This window comes from Xylocopa sonorina, chromosome 10 (assembly GCF_050948175.1).
Source record: "Xylocopa sonorina isolate GNS202 chromosome 10, iyXylSono1_principal, whole genome shotgun sequence".
In the NCBI taxonomy this organism is placed as follows: domain Eukaryota; kingdom Metazoa; phylum Arthropoda; class Insecta; order Hymenoptera; family Apidae; genus Xylocopa; species Xylocopa sonorina.
This window is the reverse complement of record NC_135202.1, coordinates 2,699,982-2,717,423: the sequence shown is the minus strand read 5'-3', so window position 1 is coordinate 2,717,423 and position 17,442 is coordinate 2,699,982. Positions and strand designations below refer to the sequence as shown.

General features: G+C 38.6%; 1 protein-coding gene across 1 annotated transcript; it reads left to right on the top strand.

The window, feature by feature from the left end:
* Positions 1–477: 477 nt before the first annotated feature.
* Positions 478–2,860, top strand: LOC143428136 (uncharacterized). The gene is made up of 3 exons (XM_076902847.1): positions 478–901; positions 1,607–1,816; positions 1,939–2,860. Exons 2-3 carry the CDS (start codon positions 1,618–1,620, stop codon positions 2,682–2,684), a joined length of 945 nt encoding a protein of 314 aa, XP_076758962.1. The 5' UTR covers positions 478–901; positions 1,607–1,617; the 3' UTR covers positions 2,685–2,860.
* The last annotated feature ends 14,582 nt before the right edge of the window (positions 2,861–17,442 follow it).

Below are 17,442 nucleotides of genomic sequence, written 5' to 3'. Positions count from 1 at the left end.
AATCGAAATTAAATTGTGAAGACTTGTCAGTAAGTGCAGAAATATTTCTGCAGTACCATCGTTAACACCGTCAATCGAAACACTCAATGATTTACTGATTCGCATCAGCACAGCGACTGGCAATGATTAAAGACAATTCATGAAACAAGTTGGACACATGAAAACATACTAAAGCGAATAATTCCTTATTAAGAAAACGTGAAGTAAAACGTCATTAGAAAAATTCTCTTCTAAAAAAGCATTAATCCATTTTCACAAAGCGATGCAATATTCAACAACAACATTCCCACTCTTGCAATGCGTACTCCTCTCTCAGGCGTCACTGTGTTATCCCAGCAAACGTATGCAGACGCGGTCAGCAAGTATCCAAGACGCAGTAAACGCGATCTGGGATACTTCCGTGACTAGCCTTGACCGCCGCCTTTACGACCCTTACATAAACCTCCTCGCATCGAGCAGTTAAACGACTAGAGCTGATCACCGCCAACAGGTTTGCATCATCCGAATGTTATTCGGATGACAAACGGGTTAATTGAGCCGATCCGTCTGGTTTCTCGCTAACTGCGAGCATAATTGCTCGAAATTGTGAACGACCTCTAGGCCAGCACCGCGACCTAGCGTCATCATCCGGAAGTCGAGCGCAAGAGTAGATGTGATTCCGCGACGTATCGTCGGCCAACAGGCGACAGTGCCAGCGTTAAGTTTAGCCACTCCGATCTGACAGCGACAGTGTGTCAAGATCACTCGATTCCGTTGCGTCTTCGCTTTCCATTAGCCGTCAGAAGAGGCGGACCGACGGAGAAACAGAGAATTATATCGGAGGGACCGGAAACAGAGGTGTGCCATCCGCGACAACGTTAAAAGGGGCGAAGTGACGTGGTGCGCGACGTTTCTTCGAGAGGTAATCAAGCTCCGAAAACGACTGTTGATCCTCGTGTGCGGCTTGCGTTGCGATCCTGTTCATCCACTACGAAATCGAGTCGAAGATTCACGAATTGAAAACACCGCTCGCGAGCATTCTGTCGTTTCTGCGACTCGAAGAACTGAACTCTTCCAATGTTCGCGAAGCGAAATGATAACGATTTCGTTAGCGTGTAACAGGTGATCCCTGAATTCTGATCGCGTTGCGTTAGATAGGATTAGTTTGAAGTTTTGAGAGTTGCCGATTGTTTGAGGGCTGATACGGAACGAACTTTTATTTTTAATTTACTTCAGAGTCTACGTCTATAGAATAGGGTGTTACGTCAATAATTTTTAACTGAGTAAGATATTAATGAAAATAAAGAGGCTTTTGCGAATGCAGTTATATAATTTCATCGGTACAATTAATAGTGGAGATAATGATGGATTAGTCACGTTGTGGAAGTGTATTTTCTTCGTCGTATTAACGTCAATGAGCATTGGTTAATGTTACATGTTAAATAAGCATCACAGACAATTTATATAGGCTACCACTTTGATATCCAGTATTTGTTTACTTTAAGACTCATCAATATTCATTTCCGCAAAATTAAAAAATGACATAGCAGATGAAACATGGCGCAGTAGAATTTCGACATTAGCAGCCAAGCAAAAGGAGTGGTGTAACGAAGAACATATTCCTTAGATTGCAGAAAAATGCAGCCAAGGGTGATAATGATGTCCACGATCTGCTTGCTGGTGTACGCGATCGTTGTGAGGGCAGCTAGCATACACCCTATCAATACTCAATACTCCCCTTTGACATTGCAAAATCGACAATACGGAGTTTACGGAAAAGTTAAAGACCAATTGAATAAGAAGGATCAAAATCTACCTCGAAACTTTCCATTCATCGGTACGCCTGGTATTATAATAGCGCTAGAAGCTTAAACTGAAAGTGCATCAAAATTTAAATCTGGTTTTGTAATCTACATTAACAATATTAGGTACACGTTCACTCGCAAATGAACATTTCAGAACACGAGGAACCCTACGAAAGCAATTACCTAGGAAGTGACACGTTGCTCCATCGGTCTGAGAGCAACTCTGATGACAATCCTTCACCTTTGGTCGAGGATAAACAACTCGATGATTTCTTCTTCGATAACGTAGAATTCGCGGATGAGAAAAAAGATGGTAGCGATGCAGAGGAACTCGAATTAGCTTCGCGTGAGCCGTCCCCCCCGTCCAAACTGGATAACCCTTTCGTATCCGACGACACATTCCACGATCAAGTATCAGACTTTAAGAATATACGCAAATTAAACCCGTTTTTAGAGAAACTGCCTCTGGACTCAACTTCTATCGCGAGACTTCCGTCGAATGGTAAAAGCAAGACATCCAAGAAGATACAAACGCCGGAGTACAACGACAACAGTACAGAGATTCCACCAAACATAGATCCATTTAGTATAGGCGGCGTACCGGAGCTGCAAGTTGGTTGCGAAGGATTGGAAGCATCCGATCTGAATGTCAAACAGAAGAGATCGATAGAGTCCATTTACAGAAGAGATAAAAAGGGAGAAGAGGTAAGTCAAATGCCTCTGGATTTGAGCTACGACATCCACAGCGAGGAGAGAGGAGAGAAGGTGCAGCGAGAAGAATTAGGGACCATCGTGAACGGGGTCGAGCAAAACGGAGTAGATTTCAACGAGGACAATGGACGCCCGGATGAATTACCTGTACGAGAAGACTTGAACAACTCTGGTGTGGACAACGAGTAGACCATTTTACCTGATCAGATTTCTATTCAGAAGAGAGTAGAAAATCAGCTGTCGAGCATCAGCATTTTAATAAATGGAACCGCAGGTCTTTAAACCCAGTCCTCAGTCCTCTCCTAATCACTTACTGAGATAATAATTATAGCGGAATATGTAAGAGTATTTTACTATCACACTTTGATTGAACTATCTATATTAATCGATCTATGTATTGCTAAAGCAAACGCAAGATACCAACAATTACGTTAAATAGCGTTCGCTGGATTTGTATAATATTGTTGTGAATCTGGTGTCCCTCAATCATTTAAAGAAATCGCCACTAACTATTTTAAAACGCTTTAATTAATTACCAGGATACAAATATCACAGTAATCAGACGCACGACCGTTTCTTGATAGCTCTGATTACGTTCTGACAGGTCCTTCTTATCGATCGCCTGATAAACAACGATCGATTACTGTTTCTTTACGTATACCAATTGGTCACGCGTCTATATACTCAATTCTCACAACAATATTAATCTAATCAAGATTAAAATATCAATAGATATCAGTTTTGCCAGAATTGTAAATGAAACATGCGTGTGTTATTCGCGAAATATCCTTCTTAATTAGTTACTTTGTACAGTAAGGCACACCTTGATCATTTAGAACGGCGGTTTAATAAAATCGAAAGGATGCACCAGATGATATCTTTGGGATACTTCGTGAGTGGTAAAAGTACTGTGCCATCGATAAGCAGTAACTACCCAGTTGATAAAGAAGGTTGCGTCCTTCGACTGGAATATACTGCATTTACCTGTAGGTCGTTCAAAAACTAGCGACCTTGCTCAGTATGCTTTGCACAAAGTACTCGTCTCACCAGCTGTAGGTCAAGTATTAAAAGAAATTTCGTACATTTTTTAAATATATTTAAAACGTTCCATTAAAATTATTAATTCGATCGCTTGATCAACGCTTATCATTATGAATTTCTCTTCAAATAATTCCCGATTATCTCAGTCGATCGATGAAGGTTATTTCGTGATTATTCAATTTACAAAAAAAAATTCTTATTTCGCAGAACATTTTTATTTCAGAATCGCACAGGTTTTATCGTTTTACTTACGATCGTCAATTGCATCGAGTTTTGACCATAATTGACATCAAAAGCGAGCCGCAAAGGCACGATAAAAGTTTGAGATCTTATAACCACGTTAAAAATAACAGTATTGATAATCGTTAATTATCCAATAATCAACATTTTTAAATCAATTGATAATTAAATACCTTGTTCAATAGAAAATTGCAATTAACGATTAAAGGCCTGCTGTATTCGTAATCACAATTATCGATTAAATGGCTACTTTAATTTTTAATCGCAATCAACGATGCAAATAATGTGCGCAGATTGGTCCACCGACGATCCCTGTGACGGGAACATGATAATTTACTACTTAGTCCAGATAAGGGGGCGATCCAAAAGGAATAAAGGGAGTGTATCCTATAACAGAAATACATTTCCAATAATCTGCTAAAAAAATGTTTAAAACAGAAATTACTCGTTTGGCTTGGTACAAGTTCTTGCGTACAGAAAAATTTATTTTTCTATAAGCAGCCAAGTTTACCATAACTGTCTTAAGTGTCACTATATATTATTAACTTTACAAAATAATCTCTCATTACGCCGTATCAAGTACGAAGAGGAGTTCAGACCTTGGTATCATCGCTGGCAATAGCTTGAACGCTGAGAATTATGCAATGGTGCCTCTGCATAGTCAACTCTTCGTTTGATGACACTGAAAATTGGTAACGTTTTAGAGAGATTGCATTGCTAAATATTAATAAACCCGCTGATATAACAATTTGTTTAATGTCGACGAAAGTCAGTGGCATTTCTATCTTATTAATAGATGGTGCCTTAAATTTGCACAGCGAAATGAATTACATGAATTATGAAAACTATACAGACAGATAGTTTTTGTTAAATTAGAGATCATTTTAATTTAGAGAAACAGCACACTATTTTACTCGAACATAGAACTTGGATATTGAATTTTATCGAGTCCATTTAAAACGAATTCTTCTACATTCTCTCTTATTTTTGTTTAGAAAAACTTAAATTCGCGCAAACAAGTTTTTGAAGAATAGCAATTTTATCTCGTAATAATATTTTAAACCCTTCTGTGCAGTTATTTTATCAACCGAAGATACATCAATTATGAGCGTGCATAAGATTAAAAAACTGTTCAGTATTCAACAGTGGAATACAGTTTGCAATTTGAAATGCTACCATTTTTTATATTCTACGCATCTTCAACGTCAGCAATTTCTAAACTTCCATCCGCAAGGTATCACCGATCTGAGAAACTTCCATTGAGCGAAGAATTACGTGCACATAAATCTTCGCTGGAGGAATTATAGGTTTTGCGTGGAAGTGCGCGAACGAGTGGAAGAAAAGAAACGAACGAAAGTTTAAAGAGTTCGAGATAAAAGGGATAAGAAAGGGTTACTAGCAGAATGTTTCGCTGCATAAAGTATTTCATTTCGGTGCAATGAATACTTAGAAGTGCAAAAGATAATGATAAGCATAGAATTCCTCTAGGTCACAACACAATTGTACGCATCACACATGACAACGAAAACCTATGCTATTTTTATAGATATTTTTGAAGAACTTGGAAAAATCATAGGATAGCTCTGAAACACCAGTGGATAAGTCACGCGTATTTCCGCTTCTCCTCTAGAACGACGGAGGTCTGAAGAACAATGCGATGACGGCAATTTCGATGCAATTACCCCAGCGTGAGCTGCTTTAATAGATCTTTAATTAGAGTTCCGTGTTTGTTGAGTTTTGTGCGAGTGCGAGTCGCTTGCTAAATTGAACAGTCGTAAGGGTAGCAGCCGGGTGTATACACAGAGACGTACCTCCGTCTCTGCCCGATTCATAATTCATAACCCGTTATGGCTCGTGAACGAACCAAGTATCCGGAGTGAGAGTTTTGAGCGTTCAACCCCCTCAGACTCTTATGCATATTGATACTCTCTACCCGCGGGAACGAAGACGGTGGATACGTTTCTTCAGCTGGTCGAACCCCGAATCCCGCCTACCGTCAAGATGTTTGCTCGCCGTTCTCTGTTTACTATCGTTATAGACTTTACAGGTATTTCGAGAATCCGTGTAGCGCCTCCATTCTCTTTTCCGTGGAAAATATTTTTTCATTCCATCCGCCTGTTTGCCCTAGTAATCGCACGTGGCTGCCGCGCGATGCTCCAGCGGCTTCGAATACGCGTTGTTGACGATGAGAAATGAATAGCTCGCTGCTAATTTGACTGGTTCGGATTTTTCGAAAGTTCGCAAGCCACTGTATCGTGTCTGTGTCGCGTTTATTAGAGACGGTACATCCGCGGATCTATGGACATTTTTTATTTAGCTCGTACAAAGTTAATTAGCACTTTTATATATTGCGCTGTTCGAAAATTAATATACCATCCCTTCTGACGGTCGTAGAAAATAAATTTAATCATTCTACAGCTTAATGTAATGTAGGGGAACAATTTTCTATTCTGTTATAAAGGCAAAACTTTTCTATGCGATTAAAAAGATTCACCGTGATTGCAACAATTGTGTTAATTTAATTATTTTATTTATCGTGCGTCGCATATCAGGGAATCATATAGCATATAATATAATTAAATTTGAAATAAAAACTCTCTTCACTTTTCGTCGCTAATAAATAACGTTAGCCGTTGTGGGTTCTTTTTTCAAAGCGTACATTTTTAATGTTGGTTACGTTATACATACGAGACAAATGAAAAATGGTACAGGATTAATTTTATCCTTCAATTGGTGAGAGAATTTATTAAATTTTCTGAACATTACTTTATAGAATATTAAAATCATAACCATAAAATATAAATAATTGAAAAATATAGCAATTTTAATTTAGAATATAAAATATAAGCCCCAAAGAACTATTCCCGGAATATTAGGAGTACTTACCTTGAAAATAATGATCCGCTCATTAAATTTGTTGACAAAATCTTGCAATCATAGGAAGAAAATGCTCTTTTATAACTGCTTGATATTTTACTATAAATTTCACACAGTTACAAAATTCCATCAAGACCGGTGATCGTCGCTTCAGAATGTTTCTCTGCAAGATAGCCAACAAAAGTACCTTGCATTCAATAAAATCCCATCTGGTTCACTCGAAGCAAATTAAAAACGTAACGAATCGAAACCCCGCACCAAAAGGAAGGGAAACAACACGCGACAATTAAATCCTCCTTCAAAGAGTGTATCGTACTGGTCGAAACACCGTGTCATCGATTACCAGTGCGCTGGTTAATTCAGTTCCGCCATTCAATAGCCAGGACCAACTAGCCACAGGCGCGGAACTGCGAAGAGGAGCACAGAGGAACGGTGGAAAACGAGAAAAACGCTTCGAGCCGCGAAACGGGTAGCCCTTAATTGTTTTGCAACCGAGGAGGACGGCAGATTAGGATAAAGCTCGCAGCGATGGTACTAGAGGGAAGCAAACGCAATCTCAAGTTGCAGTGGACAGAGATTGCGAGGGATGAGAAAGAGGTCGAAGAAACGCAAGAGGATCGCGTACCTCTTCTTCAACTTGAGGATCAAGGATTGAGAATGAAAAAACTCGAAAGGAGTTGCAATGGCATCGTAAATCGGCCGGGAATGCAAGAATTTAATTAAGAATCTCTGCATGGACAAGGGTGCCATATTGCCATAGTATACACGCGACTTTACTTGGCTAATTAAATCGAAAGAAATCCAGTCGTTTCTAGCCTTGGTTACGTTAAGAAGGTATAATCAACGTCCGTCTTTGATTATACCTTGAATATTTCCTTGTTATTTCTGACATTATTTTCATCATTTTACGAACCGATTTACTTTCAAGTACTTACATTCGTTGTGTTTAAATATTAATTCCTATTTGCCTCTCAGCTTAATCACTACATGTATCATGTTTGACAAGAAGGACAAAAGAGTCCTTCGAAAGAGTATTCCAAAGCTCTGAGATTTAGAACTAATACATCGTCTGCAGTAAATTATAAGAGTAACTTATGCACCGTTCGTGCTGCGTTGAAGTCAAAAGAAACAATCGCACTGTTAGAGTAGTTCAATTTGCTTCTTTCCTCCAAGCCAATTCTAGAATATCTCGGTAAATCAATGGATAAACTCGCAACTAAGCATCCTTGCCACATCAGATGTAGATATCCCAACATTGAGGCTCATTACTAACCTAACCTTTATTCAAGGTTCTGAACCACCCACTCCTCAAACATCACAGTCACACTGTCTTCTACATTTCTTCTCTCTCTTCTCCTTCTTCTACTCTTATCATTTCCTCTATGATATAGGCGTGTAAAATAGTGTAACAAAGTGTTCTTCCGGTAATATTTGTTGCAATACTGTTGTCCATCTAATAACCAGTATTACAGAACCGTCATATATACATTATCTATATTAATCTATTTAATATTTGAATAATGAACATTTCCTATTATGAATGATACTATAATTATTGCATTTACACATATATATGTAATAATTATAGTATACGTGTTCATATTTTGGGAATATTCGCGCAGGAAATTGTTAATAAACAGATTCGACGCATGTAAACCATGGGAATTTAAAACTAATCGCAGTTTAGATTAATTGAACGGATGTTCATTTTGTATTATCATGTGCGATTGGTTTATCCACTAAGATTTTATTTGTTGTTTCTCGATCGATGCATGAAAAATTGATACAAAATTTATCATTTGTTAATGTTGAAAAAAATAAATTAGACTATGTTTAAAAAATTATGGAGCATATAGAACGTTCTAACTTTACTTTAAAAGTATCGAGGGGGATATTTTTAACTAAGGGGAGCAGAATAGGCATGAATTAGGTAGCCGGCTATGTTTGTAACATATAAAAATATTTTATAATCAATTGATGATTATTCTAAATATTTCAGACGATGATTTGAAGTGAAAAATGAATTTTGATGGCTTATGATGCTATTTTATGGCATTGAGCAGTATATAGGTATAACAATTTTTGTATTTTGAAAGAACAGGCAAAGAAATTTGCGATTTGTCACTGGGGAGCATACGTTTCACGGCCTATGGAGAAAGACGAAAAGAAAAGTACGCTTGCACTTAAGAGTTCCATTTTAAGTCTTCCTTCCTGTCTCCCGACCTTACGAAACCTCTTACCTTCCTCTCGTTTGATACCACAATGCGCCATTCTTCCTCTACCGACACTGATTAATGATTCGCCAACGAAATGTACGTATGTAGAAGAGGGAATTCGCTAGCTATTTCCTGCTTCGGTTAACACACTTGATGATTGCAGAATACTTTATTAGATTTCTGTTTAGTAGTAGCAGTAGTAGTAGTAGTAGTAGTAGTAGATTACACAATTTAAAAGGTGAAATAATAATAATAATAATTGCCATTGCCAAGTTTTACCATTGTACAAATACCTTGGAAAGTAGAAATATTGTTCACCATTCTTCCACGCATCTTCCATTAATACTTGGAACTTGATCTTCTATTTTATATATATATATATGTAACATCACCTCGCTGACTTTTCTAGGTGGATCAGTCTTGCGAAGTTTACCATTTCTCCACTGACAACTTATCAAAAAGTTACGTATTTCTTTTAATTTACGCATCAATGGTGTAGAAAATGTGATTCGACATCGATAAATCGGGATCCACGAACGATCGTCAGCAGTTATATCCAGTCTGGATGGCATCTGTTCGGTGCCTAGTCGGTTTTCGAGCGCCGAAATCGAGCACAATAAAGGCAGAAATGAGAATAAAGTTTTCGAGCAAATCGACGATTCGCAAAGTTCTCAGAACCGTTCCGAATATTACTGGAATCGCGAAGGTCTTTAAAGGTTTCGAAAGTCGCGAGGAATCTTGAAAGTTTCGAACGTAACTCTCGCATATCCTGCTTCCAAAGAAATAGAAATCTCATGCTTGTCTACACTCGATGGCGGGCGCGCGTGTCACTTTTATTTCTCCCCCGTTATTTGCCTTCGCTTCCTTTACGTTTCGGACACGAAACGATGGAAGTCGAAACGCAACACCCCCGCAATTTTAGTTTTCCTTTTTAACTTATCAAGTCACCATATTATTACTTTCACACAGAGCGCGAAAGTAAGATGGAATACAAGAATAAATTTGCACGCACACAAGTATTATTGGAATAAATAATTGTGCGTTCCCTAAATTTGTTGACCATCAAGCAATAGACTTCTTATCGAAGTGATAGTTTGAATCAAATTGTACCTATTTATTTATTCGCGGCCATAATATGTTTCTGAATCCTCTTGATTATGTTATGTGCTATTGAAAATGGAAGATCGAGACATTGATAACAACACTTCTATACAACCTGTTTATTATAAGCTTGAATCATATATTAAATAGTATCCATGTTAAATATAATATATAACTCAAGTTTCAAGTATGTGTCTACATATCTTATACAGTTCCTTTCAAACGTTTGTGCTTACTCGCGCATGGTTCACAGAAAAAGAAGAAGAAGACAAAGGAGAAGAGAGAAAAATAATAACGCTAAACGGCTACAAGGAATTAAGAGTTACGATTGCTGAGTTTACAGCTTGTCACGGTATCGGTAACATTGCTCGCAGAACAGAGGACATTCTCTTATAACTCAAAAGAAATGGACACCATCGCTATGAGAAAGCCACGCTTCTAATAATTGTCATCTTCCCTCTCTCTCTCTCTCTCTCCCTCTCGTACACGCACATAAACACAGACGCATTCTCGTTTCACTCTTTCTCTTTCATGCTCGTGACACTATCTTAATTATTAGTTATCTCAACAAAATTCATTTTAATCTACAACTGCATCATCTTTAAAATTTGATTCAAACGTATCACTCAGAAGCTCGGGAAGAAAGATGCGTCTGATTATCTTTTCTTCTCACATTGAAACACGATGATACTTCTGAGATCTGACGATTGAATTAACTGATTACTAAACAACTAAAGAGTCTGATGTAAAATGGTGGTAATTATCTCCAGATTTTGGCTTCGAATATACTCCCTCATAGAGGGAAGAAAGGAAGAAAGATCGTTTCATGATACTAGTACTAAAATTCATTAGTTGACAGAACAAATTTGGAGATTTCAACGCGAGTGCTCGAACAAGTCAAACAAAATCCCGCAATCTTATAGTCCCACATAAGATTAAAGGGCTGTCTTCTGTTTCTCCTTGTCGATTCAATGCGTTGCAACTACAAAAACGTTACAATTCCTTTACCTTCCAGAGAAATTAAATTTTATCTACTAAACAGTAGATCAATATGGTAACTCTAAAAATTTAAAGATGACCATTAAATTTTAGAACAAAAAATGGCAAACATCTCTGTACGGATTACATTCTAATCTAAAAGTATAACAACGGAGACAAGTAGTTACACCAAAATCTTCAATTATTCGCTATTGTCACGATGCAGAAAATGAAGAGTGTTTCGGATCGCAATTTACAATGTGTGCATGTAAAGAAAAAAAAAATGAACATTCTGAACGTAAATTAGATTCCAATAGGATGTCGAAACGGCTTTCATTTCCGTCACTCTCGTGCTTGGTTTACTCTTTCGCTCACGTTGCTCCATGCGTTCTCCGTCGCGTTATTAACATTGACTACGTAATATATGTAACCTCTATGTAGTAACATATTTATCTAAGATAATTCGCTAAACAAACGTTTCGCTTACGTGTGCTGAATCACGGTGGAGGAAAGTACTTGTGTTCGTTTCTTTTTAAGGGTCGTTCCACAGGCATCGTCGTGGTTTACGTAGTCGGCGATCATTCGCGTGGCACGCGTTGCGTCTTGCGTCAGGATCTCGATCGGTCTCACGAGATATCCGGAATTTATTCCAGAAACTGTTCCTCGTTTCAAAGCGAGCGTTGCACCCCCTGTGACACGGAATTCCCAAAATATGTACTACCGACATTTTTTCAACTATCTCCAAGCATTTTCGTTCCTCGTTCATTGAATTGTTAACAAAATTTATACTACTTTTTTATCACGTTACATTTGAATTTATACATGAACGATCTCACAGCCACAGAAATTTATAAGCCAAAATTGTCTTTTTGCATCTGGTTTTTCTAAGATGAGCTGAAATGAGAATATTGTCAGAGGAACGATTCAATGTGCGCGATACTTTTGCGAATTTATCTTTGAATTGATATTTCTTCGAAACTGGCATTCAAATATACCACAAATGTTATTACAAAGACAGATAAGAACTGCACTGAGAAGATAACAATAATCATTACATAGTTAAAAAAATAGTAGAAGTACACATGTATCTGATGGAATTGAACAGTTGCAGCGCATCGCAGAGAGTTAACGAAGAATGACTAAAATTTGAAGCAGGTATCGACCAAAAACCAACTTCCCATAGCGACTTATTAATGTTACGTTTTAACGTTTTCGTATAGAGTCCTGTTACGCAACGACGCAACGTTCAATCCGACGATTCGAAATTCTACATTCAGTGGACGGATATACGAGCAAGAATTTCGCGTAGTTCTCGTCTGATTTTGCATGCTGAGTTCCCACCGTTCGGGGAAAGGTTTCTTGCTAGCGAAGAAGCTTCCCCGTGGTTCTTCGTTCACTCGCCATCGAAGAAAGCTTGACTTTCCCAACTGAATATGAAGCGCAACGTTTCCTACGTTCATTCTTAACGAACGAACGCTACCCCATCATCTGTGTACAGATAAAGCCACCGCTGCGCTGGAATCTGGAATATTTCGCGTACTATCGACTCGAACGAGATGCGAACTCGCACGATTTTTTTTCAAATCAGAATGAGACAACTTAAGTTGAAAAATTCATTTTTTTTTTACTTTATAGGTAGTAGATTGTAGCTTGAGAAACAAGTGAATCACGATAGAAAATCCTAAAGTAGAAATGAAAATGTGTCACTCTACGTACAATCTAACATATTTCTTCTTAGTTCACCTATGCATTGCTATCGAAATTTATTTGGTAATTGAAATTCATTAGCAATCGAATCGAATTTCAGTCTAATTTTGATGGAATGCAAAATTGTAATTGGATGTTACGACAATAATTTTGCAAAGGATGCACGTGACAGGAAGCACTCCATAAGCAGTTAACACAGGCCTAGCGTATATCGTGTATTCAAAAGTGAGAAACGTGTTTCGTTAGAGTTTCACCGGCATTCCAGATTCCAGTGTCAAGCTGACCAGCTTCCGCGTTTCACAAAACGAGAACAAGTAAAAACAGCGGTGTCTCTCGTCGCTGTTCTTCGTTTCTTTCACACCAGTGCGAACCACCGGTCACTGTTCCTCAGTCACACGTGTCATTTTCTCAATTAGATTAGCTCCGTCCCGCGATTACCTTATGAACACTTACGATTAGCTTCGTATTTACGCTAACACGTGAAGCTCGTCTTTCTCAGTTCGCCTTGAAGAAAGGTTGAACGCACCGTCGACGGATCTCGACGACCGCCGGAAGACCGAAACGACGACTGACGTTTTTCACATTTTGTACATCGTATATATTGCACTTAGTAAATGGCAGTTTCTATACATGTATATATATTTATTTATTTATATTACATATCACGAATAATGTGTAACTGAACAAAGACTCCGCTAGTCCACAGTCGTCTGTTAGCGTCGATCACAGAAATGATGCTCGCATTGTCTACGACTACGATAAATTTGTGGTGAGCGCATCTTCTACGAATCGAAACAAACTGAGATTACACATAAGAAAACTGGTATTCATTTGATCAGGCAGGTTGCAATAAACTACTATTGTTAATTTAAAAAATTGCATTGTTAGTGGTGCATTATGCTTTGTATAGTGATTGAATTGTGAATTGAATGAATCGTATGTATTGTACTGGTGGGCCCATTGCGATTAATTCGAGTGAATTGGAGAATCTTTCAGAGTTTTAATTCGACGGGTTGTTAGAACATGATATATTAGCGAACCGATATTAGCGTAAGTAAGTGAGATTTAAGAATGAGAGGAATCGTTGAGCGGTTATTTAACTGACATCCACGAAACGTCAAACGGCGATTAATTTCAGTTTACTCAGTAAACAGATAAAATTCTTTAATTTGCTGCGAAATTATAAACACTTTATGTACATTAATTACAGAAATCAGTTCGATGCGACTAATATAGCTACGATTAAGCCATAATTGAGTTTCAAAACGTTCTTAACCCTTCGTCGTTAGCTTCGTCGAACTCCGTTTCCGAAAGTCGTTCTCGAAAGATGTCTGGGAGAACAGTGGAGAAAGAAAATAGAGAAGAGTATATTCAACAGACGACCGTGCGTTTTTCTCCATTTCAGCTGTAGGACGCGGCGAGTGATCGTCAAATGGTGAATAAACGTGAACTTAGGGCGAGCTAAGTGCATTCACGCTCGTAATAGCAACAGTTGGTCAGTCGTCGTTGGCGTTCTGCCTTGTCCATCATTCTACTTAAATAACAGACGTGCCGCCTCGCTCGGACGAGGTCTGCTATCGTTCATACGTATGCATATGTTACCCTAGGACTTAATCATATTTGTCGATAACAAATTGACTTTCTTCTTCTTTCCTACGGTACTCGAGGGTTACCTGGACGCGCGCGGCCACCACCGCCTCTGCCGCGTTCTCCAAAACCCGAGACCGTCTCGCAGTGGCCAAGCTATCGACGACCTTTCTCTACCGTGTCGTTACTCCATCGCCGAAAAATTGATACGACTAAGATAAATTCGCCTAAGCTCTCTCTCTCTCTCTGTCTGTCTGTCTCTCTCTCTCTCTCTCTCTCTCTCTCCCTCTCTCTCTCTCTCTCTCTTCTAACCGGCCTACTGCACGCGTAGGTCCTCGCGAACCTCGAGGAACATTGTGGAGGACCCTCTAATTCGTCGGGCTGATAGTGTCACAGCGCGAGGGCAGACTTCTGGCGAACGTTTATTGGTATTCGTAGCGGTACGCACATCCGCGATCAGTAGCGTGGTTTTAAATTCGCGACACTGCCAGCCCCGTCTGTCTAAATAGCACATCGATCATCGAACGATTATCATTTCGTTCGCGGAAAAAGAAATATGGAAAGACAGAAAGAACGAAAGAAACGAGGAGGGGACGTTCATCTATTGAAAAGCACCAAACGTGTTATCGTTTCTGTCCTTCTAACAACGACGCGACAGATTCCAATATTGTACACCGTGCAAAATGAGCATTCGTCGTCCTGTCGTCTCCGATACCTGACCACGTGACTAAAAACTCTCCCCTTACTTTTACACGTTTCTACTTGTAGCAGTTCACTTAAACATTAATTGTACCTATGTATACCTTATACGTAACCTACGTAGTACTTATCTCTTCGCCTAAGTATATATAATTATACACATAATTATATATATATATTTTTTTTCCTTTGTATACTATACATAACATTAGCGAACGTACAATATTCTATAGAATATATTCAATATTTTTTTATCCTTACGTATTATCATATATATGTATGATATGTCTTATATATATATTTATATAGTGTCATATATATAATATCATACATATATATCGCAATGTATAATTCGTAGCGATATCCGCGCACAGATTTCCTCTTCGTAAATATTTTAGTTACATATACAATAATATTGTGTGTCCTTCGTTTTTCTCATATTTATGTATAATATATATTTATTCATTTATTTATTTATAATATATTTATATATCTATATTTATTTATATATGTATAGTGTGCGCCTCGCGAGCACATGAGGTTACTTTTACAGGGAACAGAGATCGTGTACGCACGGCGAAACGTCGGCAACCCGTCGCCTTTGTCATTTCGTTGGCCATCGTTTGTCTTCAGCCGTGCCCATCGTTTTCCCTTCTTCCCTTCCAGATTCGCACCTTCGTCGCGGTGGGTCACGTGCCAGGTTCGCAACGGAGAAACAGAAAAGAATAACGAAAAAAAAAGGAAAAAAGAAAAGAAGAAACAGAAATTACAAATGTATAGTTCCGTTCAACCCTTTGAACTGGAGCAACATGGTGTTCCGCCGCTATTCGCGCGTGTCTCCCCGTTCGTCGCGGATACGCAAAAATAAACTGGCGAACGGAGATCGCAGGCGTAACGGCGAGGAAGAGAAGAAACGAAATCGCGGTCGGCCACGGCCGTGGCATCGATTCGTCCGTCGATCGACTATCACGCCTGTGCGTATTATGTGTTTCGGACCTTCAGCGATCTCTACAACCGGATACGATCCGCGAGCGCAGGAAACCACTGTGATCCGATCGAATAGCAGAAACTCCGCGCGCCATCTGAATGGAATACGAGCTGCTAAGCCTTCCGATTCGAAAGCATGCTGATTTTTTTCGTATAGCTTGATTTTCTAATTCCTCTAAAATGTGCTAATATTCTCGATACTCCTTTCACGTGATAGACGCGACTAGTTTATTCTTAAACACGACGCAGCTTCCGATTCGTCGCAGTGGCAACAGATCTATGTCGTATCCGGCTATAAAGATCGGTGAACGGAAGTCGGACGCCTCTGCGAGTCGTAATGAGTTTCCCATCTAAAACAGACCACTGACCGTCGTTTTTTGAAGAATGTAAACAATTTCAGTGATATCAAAAGAAGAATGCATGGAACTTCTTTCAATGTTATTTTTATGTATAAATTGATGATGGAGAAAGTAGTTGGATAGCTTGATGGGACATTTTGTATGTGTACCATGAATTAGACTGTCCTTTGAGAAGTAACATGGGATAATATACAACTAAATAATATTTAGAAATGCTGCCGCACTCAAAAGAAAACCAAAAAAATAGAAACAATCTCCAATTGGAGAAAGTTCCGCTTTTGAGAAAATGAATAATTCTATTGTAAAGTCTAAAGTGCTATTCTCTTTTTCAATTCGCATCTCTGGAGAATAGGTTTGCAAATGTATTTCCTTCGCAGCTTCGACAATTCTTTTGGTTATGTATGCGCGTCGCGCGGAAGTCACGGAAAGGAAACAAGAAGGATCTAGGAGGAGCTGAGCGGAATGATCTAGCGATCGCGAGGAATCGACGGGAAAATATCATTTTTTGTTCTTCGCTCGTTGAAATATTCCGGAAATTGTTTCAATTTTAACGAAGAATTTTACCATATGTTATAATTTTGAATTTGGTGTGCGATACAATTTTCCAGACACAAGGAGACTGGATATTCGTAGGATAATATTTTTTCTTTTTTTAAGAGCAAAACGAAATTCAATGTTGCGATAGCACTTAAATATAGTGTCGAACCTACATGCTTTTAAAATTTATAGAATAAATATTTTTCATGCTTTTAATGCGAATAATATCCAAGAAAGAGTTGTAGGAAATAATTAATCTAACAGTGAGAACGTGGAAGTCTAAAACACGCGTTACCAATGTAACATCAGCTACAAAATTTCGTCATAAATTCTCGTTGCACCATCCACTTTCGACAATCTAAAATTATTGTGAACAAAAATCTATGCAGAATCGTGAAAGAGATTCCACTGCCTCCGTCCAAAACTTCGATTAATTCTTACCTATACTGTATCCACGTTCAAGTATAACTGTATCGTTTTCAGGCTGCGTTAATTTCGTCGAAGATACAGAAGGATGGAGAAAGCAGACATTTTTCGAGTAATTTCATCGCGACGCGTAATTTCCTAAAGGTATGTAATCGTGCAAGGGATGAATCCGAAGGTAAAGCAGAGGGAACT